Here is a 16826-nt window from a genome sequence, read left to right as displayed (position 1 = left end):
CTCCGGGTAAGGCCTCGGCAAGGATGAGCAAGGAGATGTGATGGGGAGCTTCCGCCGGGCAAGTCCCCGTAAACAGTTGAGTTTTCGAATGGGTTTGGTGGTGAGCTTAATTTCTCATTCGAGGCTCACTAGGATGTGGATTGCAGCCATGGAGGGCAAGACTGGACCCCCACCCTCGGGTGTTGTTTCATGTAGAGGTCTGCGCGGGACTGTTTTTTTCGTCCCGCTCCCGCAATGGTTCTATTCCGCACGAACCCGCTCCCGCCTAAAATTCACTCTGTTCACCCGCTATCCGCATATAGTGATTTTCTTCCCGACCCGACGGGTCCCGCTAAAGATCGTTTTCAGAATCTCGCGTTTAAACTTCCCCTAAAGAAAGAGAGTGACTGAGGATAACAAATATAAAATGTTGCATATATACAAGATTTGTTATTTGTCTATAATGCTGTCAACACCATCCACGCAAGAACAGAATGACGCTGACTGACGACCGTTTCAGAACGTCTCTCCTCCAAAATCCGATCACAAAGATTGAATGTTCTCTGAACGTGCACACGCGCACCTCTAATGCAAAGAACATATCTTGCCAGGTTTTTGAACGCCACCACTGCAGAAAGTTTTGTTCACTTCAAATTCAAGCACTGATGCGCGGATGCCAATGCATCTCGGGAGCGACCGGGTTATTGTCAGACCGCCCGCTCCCGCCTAATGCACTCTATAGTTACCGACCGCAATCCGCCTTTCATTCAAAATTTTATCTTGCGCAGCAAGAAATCTGATCGGGTCCCGCGGTATCCGCGGGACAGCCGCAGGAATGCAGACCTCTAGTTTCATGATTCATGCACGGTAGGGTAATGTTAATATATAAAGTTTAAGGGTGTCTAACAACTCGTATGATGAAAATACAGTGTTATTCTGCTGTTAAGATGAGTTCTCTTTACACTGTTTTATTCTTATTTGACTTTGTATCGTAGATGAGTGAGTGTTAATGAGTCACGTGTTGAATTGTTTATGTTACCCCTCATTAAATTGATGTGTACATTGTTACCATATTGTAATAACCGAAATGTTATGAGATTAAAATGCACTTTGAGTACAGTGCATTTGTCATTGGCATGCTTTGCTTGCCAGCATCTGTGACACTGAGTACCGGAATGCACAGTGAGCCTAGTGTCAGTTTGACATTGCAGAACTTGACTGACATAAAGAAAACGTCTCAGTTACTGTTAACCTGTCCCTCATGCCACAACTTTGAACTCCTGCTGAGGGGTTGAGATGGCGTTTCGACTCCTCAGAACAAATTTTAATAAGAAATACCACTCTGGCCTCTTTTATACCCATATTTCCAGGGTGTGGCCAGCTATGCAAATTTTGCTTGCCAATTTCATTGGCCTTTTCTGAATACCTAAGAGGTCATTGGGGTTTTGACACAACGTTTCCATTCTCTCCAGCAGGGAACAGGGGTTACAACAGTAACCAAGATGTTTTTGCAGCTTTACACCAACAGCATTACCAGATAAGAAATAGAAACTCTCATATAACATGTTTTTCTCTATCATTTGCAGAAAGAAGCTAAGACTGACATTTAATATCCAAAACCATCTAATCTGTTATATAAATTACCCACATAATAATGGCACTTTTTTTATTTCCTGATCATGATGTTTTAGTCCTCAGTGTTGTTTGAGTCCACAGCAAAGACATCTGAAGAACTTCCTGTACTGCTGCCTGACCTGGACAAGAATGAGACGAGAGGAGCTGAGTGACTTCATGACATGAATTTAACCCCTGAAACTTTCTTCCATATACTGTCTCTGGAGAGAATGAAATGGTTTTCCTATGGAGCAGGATGATAAAATGGCTGAACTACAATGAACAATATTGTGAACACAACACTTTTGTTTTTGCCCCCATTTTTCATGAGCTGAACTCAAAGATGTAAGACTTTTTCTATGTACATAAAATACCTATTTCTCTCAAATATTGTTCACAAATCTGTCTAAATCTGTTTGCCTCACGCAGTGCAGCACATCTCCTTCACATAGAGTTGATCAGGTTGTTGATTGTGGCCTGTGGAATGTTGGTCCACTCCTCTTCAATGGCTGTGCGAAGTTGCTGGATATTGGCAGGAACTGGAACACGCTGTCGTATACGCCGATCCAGAGCATCCCAAACATGCTCAATGGGTGACATGTCCAGTGAATATGCAAGAACTGGGATGTTTTCAGCTTCCAGGAATTGTGTACAGATCATTGCAATATGGGGCCGTGCATTATCATGCTGCAACATGAGGTGATGGTTGTGGATGAATGACACAACAATAGCCTCAGGATCTCGTCACAGTATCTCTGTGCATTCAAAATGCCAACTGTGTTCATTGTTCATAACATACGCCTGCCCATACCATAACCCAACTGCCACCATGGGCCACTTGATCCACAACGTTGACATCAGCAAACCGCTCACCCACACAACGCCATACACACTGCCATCTGCCCTATACAGTGAAAACCAGGATTCATCCGTGAAGAGAACACCTCTCCAAAGTGCCAGACGCCATCGAATGTGAGCATTTGCCACTCAAGTCGGTTACGATGACGAACTGCAGTCCGGTCGAGACCCCGATGAGGGCGACGAGCATGCAGATGAGCTTCGCTGAGATGGTTTCTGACAGTTTGTGCAGAAATTCTTTGGTTATGCAAACCGATTGTTGCAGCAGGTGTCCGGGTGGCTGGTCTCAGACGATCTTGGAGGTGAAGATGCTGGATGTGGAGGTCCTGAGCTGGTGCGCTTACACATGGTCTGCGGTTGTGAGGCTGATTGGATGTACTGCCAAATTCTCTGAAACGCCTTTGGAGACAGCTTATGGTAGAGAAATGAACATTAAATTCACAGACAACAGCTCTGGTGGGCATTCCTGCAGTCAGCATGCCAATTGCACGCTCCCTCAAAACTTGCGACATCTGTGGCATTGTGATGTATGATAAAACTGCACATTTTAGAGTGGCCTTTTATTGTGGCCAGCCTAAGGCACACCTGTGCAATAATCATGCTGTCTAATCAGCATCCTGATATGCCACACCTGTGAGGTGGATGGATTATCTCAGCAAAGGAGAAGTGCTCACTAACACAGATTTAGACAGATTTGTGAACAATATTTGAGAGAAGTAGGCATTTTGTGTACATAGAAAAAGTCTTAGATCTTTGAGCTCCGATCATGAAAATTGGGGGCAAATAGAAAACTGTTGTGTTTACAATTTTGTTCAGTGTAATTACAGGAGGACAAAATAGAAATAAAGATTTAAAGTTTGATGTAGTTTTAAAAGTTTGGGGTCTGGAAGCATTATTGCCTTGCAGTCAGTTAGACAGACAGATCAAATAGTGTCTTTTTAATTTAACATTTTTGACAATTGGAGTTTTGAATAGTTTTGGCTCATTGGAACATTCCATCACAGGAAGGAATTGGAAGAATAGTAAGAGATTAAACAACTGACGTTTATCTCTAAAAGACAGAATGGCCAAAATAAGAACAGGACCTCCATGAAAACAACTGTACTAGTCTTTCAAATTCAGTTTTGTCATGGAATATGGTGGTAAATTGAGTGATGTCTGACCTCATTATTGAGGACACAATAGACCAGGAAGATGAAGGTTCCCTGCTGGGAGTTCAAGATCAGGAAGAGGATCTCCAGCTCCTTACTGCCATTAGTGAAGAAACCCAGAATCCAGGAGCAACCAAGAACCACAAACTGAGCCAGTATTTTAAATACCATAATCCTGTAGAGAAAGAAAGCTAATTAATATATATATATATATATATATATATATATATATATATATATATATATATATATATATATATATATATTGTATGGAGTGATCAAATCATAATGTTTGTTACTTGATTTGTTTTATCTGTGAAACTTCAGCATTCAGATTTTTGAGAGTTGAGCTCAGTTTGATGATGATGTAGATGAAGAGAATCATGTTTAACTGAAAAGAAGAAAAATAACAGTGAATCACATTGTTTTCCGTAATATAAATTAAAATCACAAGAAATAAAATCTTTTACTGCTTTTAAACTTTTAATTTTTAAACTTACTGCTAGTATGACACAAACAGGACCCAGAAAACTCCAGATGAAATCTTTATCCCTTTTGATCCAGCATCTGTTTATAGGTAAACCCCATATAACAACTATATGAATGTCGAAATTGTTATTTCTGGTGTTGACTGTTGAAATATCACAGAATCTTGTGGGTGACTTTGATATAACATGTCAGAGAATGTATTTTATCAGATGGCTGAAATGTCACAAAAACCGAGAGCTGCCTTAGTTCCTACTAATCAAATTATCTTACAAAAAAACAACAACAACTCACTGTTCGCTGCCGTAGCCTTCAGGAACAAGCCCAACAGACAAGCCCACTACAGCCAGAGCAACCATATATCCAATCACACACAGGAATACACTGCTAAGCACGTCCCTCTTTTTGGAGCTGATCTGTGATAGGTTCTTCACACAGATGAAGAGCAGCACAGCTTCAGTGAACATCCACACAAAGCCGGAGAGAAAGAGGAAGTGCAGCACACCTGATATCACGGCACACAACACCTGAAGACCAAGAGAGACGGTTATGATGATTCTCAGTGAGGCTGTGCTGAGCTGTAGGGCTCCTTCATCATTCTCACCTGCAGGGGGCGTATGAGGTTCAGGAACTTTTGTGTGAGCAGGAACAGAAGGTGAGCCAGGAGAAGACTGATGCAGATGTTGATCCGAGCCACATTATTCACTCCAGGCCTCCTCTGACAAAGGGCAAAGGTCAACAGAGCCAAACTGAAGAACACCAGCCCCACGATCACACACACCAAATTCAACAGCTCCAGCAGTGAATCGTTCTGAGAAAACATGTCAGAGTACATGAGTGCCAAACCTGTGCTGTTCTTCAATAGTCACTACTAGTGATGCACCAAAATTTACCTAATTTTTTAGGCAAAACAACAGTTTTTGTTTTTTACCAAAATGGTTTTGGAGGGCTGAAATCATTGACCAAAACAATGCTGTTTTATGAGCGCTACTCCAGTGACACATTTTGACTGTGTTCTATTTTCTGCACATAAAATGGATAATAGCCAATGCTGTTTTCTGAGGATGCGTGGAAAAAAAAAATCACTTAAATGTTCGCTGCCGTAGCCTTCAGGAACAAGCCCAACAGACACGCCCACTGCAGCCAGAGCTGCCAGACTGCATCCAATAATCGTTACTTTTTTGTTACTTTTAATATGAAACAAATTCTCAACTTTTAAATTCTGTTGATTTTATTATATGATTCAAACAACAAATGCCATTTTGATGCTCTTTAAAGGATTAGTTCACTTTCAAATACAAATTTCCTGATAATTTACTCACCCCCAATTTACATTTTTTTTTTTTTTTTCAAAAATGACCGATCGTTTCACTAGATAAGACCCTTATTCCTCATCTGGTATCGTTTAAAGCCCTTTGAAGCTGCACTGAAACTGTAATTTTAAAGTCGGTTTTCAGCTAAGTGCATCCTGAATTTTCAGTTCTGGCCCAGAATTTTCATTCCAGTGCATCACTAGTCACTGTAGACTGCATTTGATTTCTGCTAGTGCCTTCAATGCTTCAGTCATGTAAGGAGGTTTTAATTGTACTATTTCTTAATTTCCTGTCTTGCATGTTCTCATACCTCTGGTGGTCTGCTGGTTTGCATGATGAGAGCGAATGTCGACAGATGAACACAGGAACACACAGTGTAGCTGCTGTTTGTCTCTAAAACAGAACAACCATCTACAATCCACTCGCTGATATTCCAGTACACACAGGACAGAGAACCGCTGGGGTCGAACTCCTGCAGAAAGAAGAAAGAACATGCAGAAAATATTACAAGACTGAATATTAGATGTTTTCAGATGTTCATCAGTTCTCAGGTTGGACAGAAACACATTTCAGTCTCTCACTCTGATGTGTTTGAGGGTGAAGTTGACTGGTTTGGTGAGTTTAGTGTTGGTGGTTTTGGGAAGAGTAGCTGAGATCACAGTGGACATCATGGTTTTAATCGTGTCATCTGATGTGTTGAAGAAGTCGGGCTTCAGTAGATTCTCCATTGTGTTGAAGCTCATGAAAGCCACAGCAGCTGATCCTGTGTGACAGAAACAGAAGCTTTGGCAACACTTTACATGCAATAACAAAACAACAACAATCAAAAAAGCAAGTATATATATTTTTTCTTTTTCTTTTTTTTAAGTAATGAAACTAAAACATCTCACATACTTGTTTCATTGTTGTTCTTGGCGATCCCAATGAGATCAATGTCCACAGAAGAATTTGTTGTGTCAAGTCGAGGCATTTTGGTGACCTTTGGTCCAACCATGAAGACTTCAACCTCTGATTAAAAATAAACAGTTATGTGCTATTCTTATTCATTCATTCATTCATTCATTTATTCATTTATTTATTTATTTATTTATTTATTTATGTCCAATTAAATAATTCACTTTGCACAAAACATAGACAAAATAAAATGACTTCACTATTGTTGGGTTGTCATCACTGATGTAGTTTGAACCCTTCAGGTCAACTTTAAGGTAATCTTCTGAATAAAAACGAACTCTGTAATTGATTATTACTATAAACTGCACATACATTCTGTATTGTTGTTTGAGTGTATGATATGTCTTGTGAACTTTGATTGATAGTTTGTGCTCAAGACAGCATATAGTCACAAAACACACTGTGGTCAACATAAACAATGAACTTCCCAGTAAGCGAACCAGTGTTTAATTGCATTTAGTTGCAATTATTCTTTCATGTTTTTTTTTTTTTTCTTTTTTATTAGGATACACCAAAATACTTGACAAAAATTATATAGATATTGTAGCTGCATTAATCATTGTTGTCGTCTGCCACCTGTGATCCACCACTTCTCTTCAGACTATATAAACTCCCTGACATCATAAATAAACTCTGTTTCATTATCAATAATAATTGTCTCCACTCACCTATAGCAGCAAGAGTAAAACTGACACTGGTACTTGTGTCCGTCGGCTTCACCAATGTAGAAATTAGTTTATCAGTGTTTTTTAACACACGGTTTCCAAAGGAGGCGAGTTCAGTTGGGTTTTCTGATGATGATGACTCTGAAATCTTCTCTGAAGCATTGAGCACCATATTCAAAACTCTGGTCACTGTCTAATTTATTGATTAAATAAATACAGTTACTGTACTGTTACAGTTATTGTAAATGTCAAGAGAGCCAATAAGTGAGAAATGCATTGTCAATCATTATGTAACTGACACATATATGATCATTTTTCTCTTGAAGACTTACATCCAAAGGAAGCACTTGAGCTGTAATGTTCTCGATCTGCTCAAGAAGATTTTTAAAACATCCTCCAAAAGTCTGAGTCTGCAAATCACAATACACCGTAAAAAACACTCTATGAAGATAATAATAGCAAAAAAAAAAAAAAAAAAGTATGTGCGTAGATCAATAATAAACCGTGCTTACTGTGCATCCTTCCTGAAGCATTATATTTATACCTTCAATGACAGAAATCAGCATGAAGTAAAAAATAAATAAATAAATAAAAAATAAAAAAAATAGAACAGTGAATGAAAATGATGTAATTTGTGAAATATTATGAATGTGAGCGCAAGTGTCAGGACAACTTCTTTTTTTTTTTCTTTCTTTTTTTCTGTGAAATTTAATGTGAAAAATAGTAACAGCTAAAAAATTATAAATAATAATGTACAAATACTCAAATAATAAAAAGAGCTCATATAAATATAATTACCTGCACAGTATGCATAATCACAATAAGTTGGTTTAACCAGCTCATAGACATAATAATTGCCTGGACAGGCTTTGACTTTGATGGGAAAAGACCCATAATAACAGCAGTAATTTTTCCAGTGACCGCAGACATCTCGAGTGACGACTCCATCCTCAACTGTTGGGTGTCCACCACGTATCCACAGTGGGACAACAGTGCCACAGCTATACTTCTCGACACACGTGTCTGGGATCTGAGCTCTCTGGCCGTTAATGAAGAGACGATACCAGCCGCTCCAGCTGACAGACTGGTCACACTTGTAGAAGTTTGACTGCTGACTGATGTTGGCTCTCCATGGATCATCCAACACAGTGTAGTTGTAGCAGGGGTCTGCAGAGAGATAAGCTAATATGTATATATATACATTTTTAATTTTCCCAGAACCAACACTGAATATTTAGAGAACGTTGTCATAACAAAATTCTGTTAGCTGTGTTCCAAGTATTGAATTGACTGTATAAACAGGAAAGACTAAAAACTCATGCAAATGATTGACTTAGTTAAGTTAGGATTTTATTTAGTTTTATTGTGAATTCTTATGAATTCAGCAGTGGTTAATTTCATGTTGTACTGGTTTACTGGTAAGTACCCAATCACCTTCAAGTGATAACAAAACAACATGTAATGTACATTGTCGAGTGAGATTTGGATTGCAAACCAGGGGCCCAGCTAACAGAATTTTGTTAAGAACGTTCTCTAAATATTCAGTGTTGGTTCTGGGAACATTAAAAGTGTCCAGTAAGGTATAATATTCCTCAAATGTTCTTTCAACTTAATTTTGATCTAAAATTCAACATTCTAGGAACGTTGATTTGTAACATTCCAAGAACATGATGTTCAGTTTCCTTAATGTTATTAGAACGTTATTTAAAGGTTAGTATGATGTTCCTGAAACATTCTTTCAACTTAATTTTGATCTAAAATTCAACATTCTAGGAACGTTGATTTGTAACGTTCCAAGAACATAAACATTTCCAGTTTACTTAATGTTAGTAGAATGTTATTTATAAGTTAGTATGATGTTCCTGAAACATTATTTCAATCATTCAAACACCTGCTGCGAACAAACACTGAAAGAAAGAGAAATAAGAACACAAACTTTCTTCAGCCATCTCGGTCTCTCCGCTCTGCTGATTCTCTTAATCTGTACCAGCCTCGTTGTAAACTCAAAACTATGGGTAGGAGGTCTTTTTTGTATTGCTCACAACATATCTTTTTAGTGAAGCTTTTAAGTAATAATTTTACAGTACTTTTTGCCATTGTTGTTTTTATGTTATGATTGTGATTGTCATTATGGAGTAGAGTTGTTCTTTTGTTGTTTTTATTGTTGTAGCGCCTTGAGTGTAAGAAATGTGCAATACAAATACAATTTATTATTATTATTATTATTATTATTATAATAGTGCGTGCGTTCCGTGGGCATGGCCACATTAGTGGATAATGAGCTGACTCGCGAATGACTGACATCTCTCTCTCTCTCTTTTCAAACAGATTACACAAACAGAGAATATTTAAAACCTGATTTAAGTTCATTTTCTGAGGACTATCAGAGAGGACTTCATTGAGAAATAGACTGCAATTCATGCATCATGTTAGTTTTCTTTATTTTGCAAAAAGTACAACATTTTGTTTTTACTGTGAGTGTACACAAATAATAGAAGACATTTCACAGTTTTTAATAATATATAACTCTTATTTGTATGTCCAAAATAAACAGAGTATTTTGAGTCTCTTTCGCACTGGTAAGAGAGGTGGTATCGCCGGCGCGAAAGCCGACCACTGACCCCTGAGACTCAGACTCGACTAACGTGGACTCAAAACAAACACTAGAAGTAGGCATATTTGGGTGCAGTGAGTGTGTTACATTACCAGGTGAGATGGTCACTTGTGTGACAGCTGGAGAGCTGGTGCTAATCTTGCCAGTGTCTGAAATTTTGGATTAATATTTGTTAATGAACAGAAACACAAATATCATCAATGTGTACAAAGAGGCCATGTAGATATAATTTACCTGCACAGTATCCTGAACAGAACACAGCTGGACTAACCAGCTCATAGACATAATAACCGCCTAGACAGGCTTTGACTCTAATGGGAAAAGACCTGAAAAAGCAGCAGTAATTGTCCCAGTGACCACAGACATCTCGAGTGACGACTCCATCCTCAACTGTTGGGTGTCCATCAGGTATCCACAGTGTGGTAGCAGTGCCACAGTGACCCTTTGCAATGCAAGTGTCTGAGATATGAGCGCTTGCGTTGTTAATGAAGAGACGATACCAGCCGCTCCAGGTGACATAGATGTCACACGTATAGTATGATTTTTTTATGTAATCAGTATTATTGATGGATCTCCGTGGTTCATCCAACACAATGTAGTTGTTGCAAGGATCAGACAGATTAGCTGTTAATGAAAATATTTCAAGAAATAAACATGCTTCTTATGTGTTATTATAAAATCGATCTAACAGTGCAGTTGAAGAGATTTAAATCTATATTTGTATATTATTAGCAAAATATTACATTAAAATATTATATTTAAATACAGACCCAACTTTAATTCTTTGAAGACATGAATGATGCAAAACTACAGACGTATATTCTGATAAAATGTTAAAAAGCTCAAGGCACAACTCAGTACATTACCATTTGTAGCCGTCTCTGGTGTGACTGTTGTAAAGGTCAAACTAAGTGTTAAGATATCTGAAAAATAATTATACAAATTAATCAACAAAGCAAAAAGACACAGTGAAAAAAAGAAAAAAAATAGTCAATAGGCCTAAAAAACTGAAGACCAGCTGAAATCTGAAGATCAAAGACTTTCAGATGCTTTAACAAACATGTAACCCAAACAGAATCATTTATGTGTCATGTATGTAGTTTTACTCCTGCCAAACAGAACTGTGTCAGCATACAGAAGTGAAGTGTAACCAGTCATTACATCAGTGTGAAGCCACAAAAAAAAAAAAAAAAAAAAAAAAAAAAAAGTTTATACCTACACAGCATTACAGTGATGGTAGTTAGTGCTCTTATAAAACCTGTCATGAAATATGAAGAAAAAAAAATGCATTGGACACAATGTATTGTAATGTATTGGAATTTTGAATTCTAGAAAACTAAATTTTAATATTTGTAGTTCATAAAGCATTTTTGGGAAGCATGAACTAGTCTTTACATCCTAATCATGACAAGAAAATTCACCTTTATGAAGTGAAGAATCCATTGACAATTCTGACAGTCTGGTGTATTTCTCTTTATCCAAAAGCCACAATCAAAGGAAAAATTCCTTTACAGTTCAGAAGAAACAAACAAATGAGCTTTGGCACTGATGCATTACTTCTGGTAGTTCCCTTTCGATACTACACTCGTACTGCATGGCTAAGACGCATATGGGGAAAAGTCCTTTTTCTCCGATTTACTGAAGCCTTTTTGAATAATGCAGTGTGACTGCACGGCCACGAACCAATGATGGCGTGGCAGAGCTGTGCGAGCCTATGGCGATGCAGCGCGCCAAAGTCCGCCAGAATGGGCAGGGCAACTGGTTATATAAGCAGGCGTTTTGCCATAGGATTTCAGATCATCTCTTCACTGTTACCGAGACAACTGAACGCCTTCTCGCCGTTGACACACCTTGCTGTGGATTCGGCTGATCCTCACCTGCCTGCTTCAGCGTCCAGCTCGCTCTCTCACGCTGCTCGCGAACCGCTTGTAGCCTGCAAGCAGCCGATTGGTGCTTCCACTGCCGCCATCCGGCGAGTATCTAAAAGAGCAATTTCAGCAGCATTGTTTCAAATGTTACGCCACAATTGTGGCAGCAGATCAAGCGTCTCTGTGCCTGCTCTGCTTTAGTTGATCGCCGCTCTGCAAGCAGCCTGATCAGCACGCCGCTCACGAGCCACCTTCAGCGACTTTTTGCTTGTCGCCTCCACTGCACAAGCCACGTTCATTGAGCACGAGCCCTCCCACGGCGAGAGCGAGCTCAATGCTGACAATGCTCAGCTGAATATGACATGACACTATCTCCTGGCTCAGGTGAGAATCATGGAATATATTCACTCTGAAAGAGCATATTTCTCCAACATTTGTTGTAAAATGCCAAGCCTCTGAGCACGTCACTTGCTGGCTCTGCCCCCGCAAGCTGCGAGTGCTCTCACTACGAGAGCGTGAGAGCAAGCTCAATGCTGACAGCGCTCAGCCAAATATGACATGAAATGATTTCTCTAGCATTTGTTGTAAAATGCTGAACCTCTGTACGTGTCTCTTGCCGACACCTCCCCACAAGCCAAGTTCATTGAAGACTTGCGCTGTCACTATGAGAGCGCAAGTCTCGCCTCGCATTTTCCACTGTTCTTTCACTCAAACTGAGATGAAAAACAAAAGGTCACAGGGCCAAGTGAACAGGACTAAGTGAGCACTTTCCGGTCTGTACCTGAGACGCCAGGGTCCCTGGCCCAAGATAGTGCTGGACCCGATGCCTCCAAAGCCAGGAAGGAAGAGAAGGGGGCAATGTCTTGCTGCAGCTGGACCACCCCCCAAAATGCCTCCGTTTTGTCTACCGCTACCCTGTTTAGGTTCCGGGTGTTAGAGAAAATGTGTTTGTTGCAAACACTGGGCCCACACATGTTCATGAGCCCATGCTGCCTATCGCTGTTATAGAGAATATAATGAAAAAACAAACATACTCAAAAAGAGAGCACATTTCCTCTTCCACTTATCATGAAAGCCAGGCCCCTACACACAGTGGCCTGTCATCCGATCTAATCCAGCCCCTTGTCATGTGGGCCGAGGCCTGTCAGGCCATCCCTGGAGTGTTAAGCTGGGGGTGAAAAGACAAGGTTACTCACTTCAATTCACTCAAAGACCCCTACGTTTCAGCGGTGTGGTTCCCACCTCGGTGAAAGTGGAAGACGCTCACATCCTTCATGCCAAAGTGATGAATGTGCTGGCGAAAGGAGCCATAGAAATGGTTCCCCCAGCCCAGAGCAAGTCAGGCTTCTACAGTTCTTCTACATCCTGGACCTTAGGCACCGGAGACAGATGGGAATCTGCATCCTGAATTATCTCGACGAGTGGCTCATATTGGCCTATGCATCAGGGTGAGCCGGGCCTGCTTAGTGGCCCTGGCCCCCACACTGGTTCAACCGAGGTGTGCCCCTGGAAACGGTCTCTAGAAGGAAGGTTGTCTCGACAGATGCATCCATCATGGGTTGGGGTGCTCTGTGCGAGGGAAGACCGGCCTACGACTCCTGGTCAGACAAGGAAAGTCGGCTACACATCAACGGCCTAGAGATGCTAGCAGTTTGTCAAGTCTTTCAGACCTTCCTGTCAGTCCTGAAGGGCCACCACGTCTTAGTCCAAATGGACAGCATGACGGTGGTGTCCTACATAAATCGCCAAGGATCATTCAGGCGCCTCTTCATGTTGGTGAAGCACCTCTTGGAATGGGCACCAACCTGCATTCGCTGAGAACATCCCATGTTCCAGGCAAAATGAATCAGGGAGCAAACATGTCTATCTCAGACGAGTGGACGCTCCACCCCCAAATGGCTTCAGTAAATCGGAGAAAAAGGACTTTTCCCCATATGTATCTTAGCGACACAGTACTCTTTCCCGTATCTCAGGGAACTGAGGTTACGTATGTAACTGAGTACGTTTCCCTTTTGTTTCAAACACATATGTTCACTTATGTTTCAAACACAAATGTTACGAGAGTTATAAGTTATATTCTTTTTTTATCAGTGCATTAAAAAAGTACTCATGTACTTTTCACTCATGAATTGCTAATAAAGTTCACAATTAATTACAAAGAACTATATTGTATTGACAAATAACACATTGATCTAAACTGAAATTTTGATGTAGAAAGACTGAAATTGTATTTTCTTGTAAAACATACTCCAATAATCTTTGCATTATTTACAACTTTTTTTTTTTTTTTTTTACAGTGCTCAAAAGTAATCGTAGTGCATTGAAAATGCAAGTGTTCTGATATTAAATTCTATAAATTGAGTATCAACATATATACACATTTCAGTTTTGACTAGTCGTCAAAATTTGGACATTTCTAAAGGCTTAATGTTTTAAGAGCCCTGGCCTTGTCAGACTATGAATTACTCCACTAAAACTCCACACAAATCACACATCAGTCCATGATCACACATTGACACATGCTGCAGTGTGTTTGATTTAAAAAGAATGATGAAGATCATTATGAGCAGAAATAAGATCTTACCTGATGTAAGCTGATATACAGTAAACCTCACCTGACACAACTGAGTCACAAGATATGTCTGTGTTTTTAGAGAAGTTATCTGTCCAGCATTCTCTTAAGTCCACTGTTACTTCATCATATTCAAATCTGAATACAAATAAATTCATATTCAGTTCCTATGAAGTATATTTTCAGTGACCATCTACAGCAGTGGTCACCAACCTGTTTAAGCCCAATTGATTTTTTTTTTTTTTTTTTTTTTTTTTTTTTTCCAGATTCTGATTTATTTATTTAATTTAAAAGCAAATTGGCCGATTCCAATACTGGTTGTGATGAAGTATTTTATATATCCTAAAGCTTACTATAAAAGCCAGAAGTGTTTTGAAGAATATGTTATTAGAAAGGGTCAGATGTATCTGGGAAGTTAACTTGGCCACTAAGCATATTTGCTGGTAGTTTTCCACCAAACAATAGGAGGATGTGAAACGAATACGATCATTATTAAGGGACACATGAAGGTTTCTTGCCTCCAGGGAGTGTGATTTTTGAAACAATGTTTCACTTTGCCTATGTGAAAGGGTTGATCATCAATTGGCAGAATTCCACCATGAGAAATTAACTCAAAAGATGTAGACTAGTTGGCAGTCGACCACCCTTACAAAGATAACTATTTTTTGCATTAACAGATAAGAATTTTTTTTTTATAAAAACTGAATTTAAAATGGGGTTAAATTTAATTATTAAATAAGTGTTTTTCTCTAATACACATTGGACACAATTAATGGTATCCTTAGAAATTCTTATGAGTAAAATATCTCTGAATTATATTCCCCTCCATATTTACATTTTTGGCAAACCAGGGTGACAAGTGGCATGAAATTATCCAGCCATGACTTCCTGTTTCACATGACACATGATATGAGGAAACACAAAGGTCAAATTACCTTAATCATCCATCACAATGAGAAAAAACAAAGAATATAGTTCTGATGAGCAGAAATATCAAACAGCACCTATATCCCCACAAGATGTTTGGGAGGGTTTCAAGAAAAATCCTCTGCCCAGATAGCAAGCAATGATCGAAAAAATGTTTCAGTCATTGTTTTTATTTTCAGTTGATTTTAGACTGTGTGGCTTTAAGTCAGTTGTAGTTGTTTCATTTTACAAGCATGCTGTGCAAGCATGATGTTGAACCACCATCAATGCCATTTCCATTGATTAGTTAGGGTTAGTTAGGGTAGGGTTAGTTTCTAATTGCGAGTGCAAAAGTGATATTGATTCAATGCGGTTAACATTGACACGTTAACATTGATTTAACATCATTTCAATCGTTGTTTGCTATCTGGGCTGCTCTCATCCAGAAACAATCTCCAGCATATTCAGTTGTCTTTATACACAAACCAATTCAGAGGACGACTTTCCTTTACAGTTGGAGAATAAACAAATTATCCAACAAATTAGTCAACAATTTGATCTCACAGTGATCTGAACAGGATACTCATGATGTGGTCTCAATGTGAAGTCACAGTTAGCTAAAAGTGTAACATCACAGCATACTCGCCGTGGGCTCAAACTATGAGCTTACACACTGTAAAATCAAATTAGTTAGACTTGCTTTAAAAAGCACGAAAACTGATTGCCTTTAAGTAAAGTGAAATAGGAATAGTATAACGTACTGACAAATGCTTAATATAGTTCACTTACACAAGAGGTCTAGTAAATAAAAAGAACTGTAGAGAGTACTTGATCAGTTACCATTGTTGTGTTTTGCATTGTGCGTGACATGATCAATTGCAAGATATTGTTTGAGGCAAATTTTGAGGGATTATATCAAGCCAGTTAAAAGTTTTGCAAGATGTTTATGACATCACATATAAGTGTTAGCAATGAAATTGTACAAGATCAGTATTCAACATGCAAAATAGATTAGTTAATGATTTAGTTAGAAGTCAGGTCATCTTTTAAACCTACTTATTACTTCCCTTCCTTTGAAACCAAATAACCGTGATTACTTGTTGCATCGCTGCATCAATAGGAAGAGAATTGTAATAACATACATGAAGTTCCCAGTGCTCAACCAACTGGAACACTGATTACCATTGTGGTGAACCAAACCAGTGACCAATATTTGAACCGCATCCTCTCAAACAGCTCAACATATTGAATTCACAATGACCTCACATATTACTCACACTGTAAGTATATCATATATATATTAGTGTTTATTATTTTTGTTTCTTAAAATAATACATAAAACATCAGCTAGTTAAATTATTAAACTGATTAATTATTGATTAAATATTAATAAATTATTATAGTTTAGTTCTAAATGTATTTCACTATACCCATAAAACATCTGTCTCTTACTCTTAAAAAATATATTTAAATGACATTTTGTGTGAGGCATATGAATATTTACAGTAATTTATTGTAAATTGGGTCCTTATAGAAGAAACAACTTTCTGAGCTCAATTAACAAACAAAGTGTAAGATTAACAAATGTATATCTTAACAACTAAACAACTACGATTCAATACAATGCAAATTAACTTCCCTTTACCATGTACTCAATTTTCTTTTAATTTGCAATTATTTAAGAAATTATTTTCAGAAAAGACCAAAGAAATTGGCAAGCAAGATTTACATAGCTGGCCATGCCCCAGACATAGGGGTATAAAACGGTCAGCGTTGCATTGCTTATTCAACTTTGTTCTTTGGAGCCGAATGCAAAGAAGCTAATTTTCCATTCACACTGCTGATT

The 16826-nt window shown here is 38.7% G+C and overlaps 1 protein-coding gene across 1 annotated transcript; it reads right to left on the bottom strand.

Moving 5' to 3' along the window:
- Nucleotides 1-1368: 1368 nt before the first annotated feature.
- On the bottom strand, nt 1369-12476 carry LOC125273122 (adhesion G protein-coupled receptor E3-like). Its single transcript, XM_048198390.1, has 14 exons — nt 12284-12476; nt 9869-10258; nt 9727-9783; nt 7819-8187; nt 7024-7173; nt 6296-6409; nt 5983-6164; nt 5712-5873; nt 4693-4899; nt 4383-4615; nt 4103-4169; nt 3902-3993; nt 3615-3777; nt 1369-1733 (listed from the first exon to the last, which is right to left on the bottom strand). Exons 1-14 carry the CDS (start codon nt 12474-12476, stop codon nt 1674-1676), a joined length of 2439 nt encoding a protein of 812 aa, XP_048054347.1. The 3' UTR covers nt 1369-1673.
- Between the last annotated feature and the right edge of the window lie 4350 nt (nt 12477-16826).

This window comes from Megalobrama amblycephala, linkage group LG7, assembly GCF_018812025.1.
Source record: "Megalobrama amblycephala isolate DHTTF-2021 linkage group LG7, ASM1881202v1, whole genome shotgun sequence".
Lineage (NCBI taxonomy): Eukaryota > Metazoa > Chordata > Actinopteri > Cypriniformes > Xenocyprididae > Megalobrama > Megalobrama amblycephala.
This window is presented reverse-complemented; position numbering and strand designations above follow the sequence as displayed.

Bases quoted from the DNA above. Each gene is read 5' to 3' on its own strand.
- LOC125273122 (XM_048198390.1), bottom strand. From the start codon at position 12,476: ATGTGTGGGCCCAGTGTTTGCAACAAACACATTTTCTCTAACACCCGG. The intron at 10,259-12,283 runs GTACAGACCGGA...TTTCATTAACAG, and splicing joins CAGGGACCCTGGCGTCTCAG to CTAATCTGTCTGATCCTTGC. The intron at 4,170-4,382 runs GTGAGTTGTTGT...ACCTATAAACAG, and splicing joins GAAGGCTACGGCAGCGAACA to ATGCTGGATCAAAAGGGATA.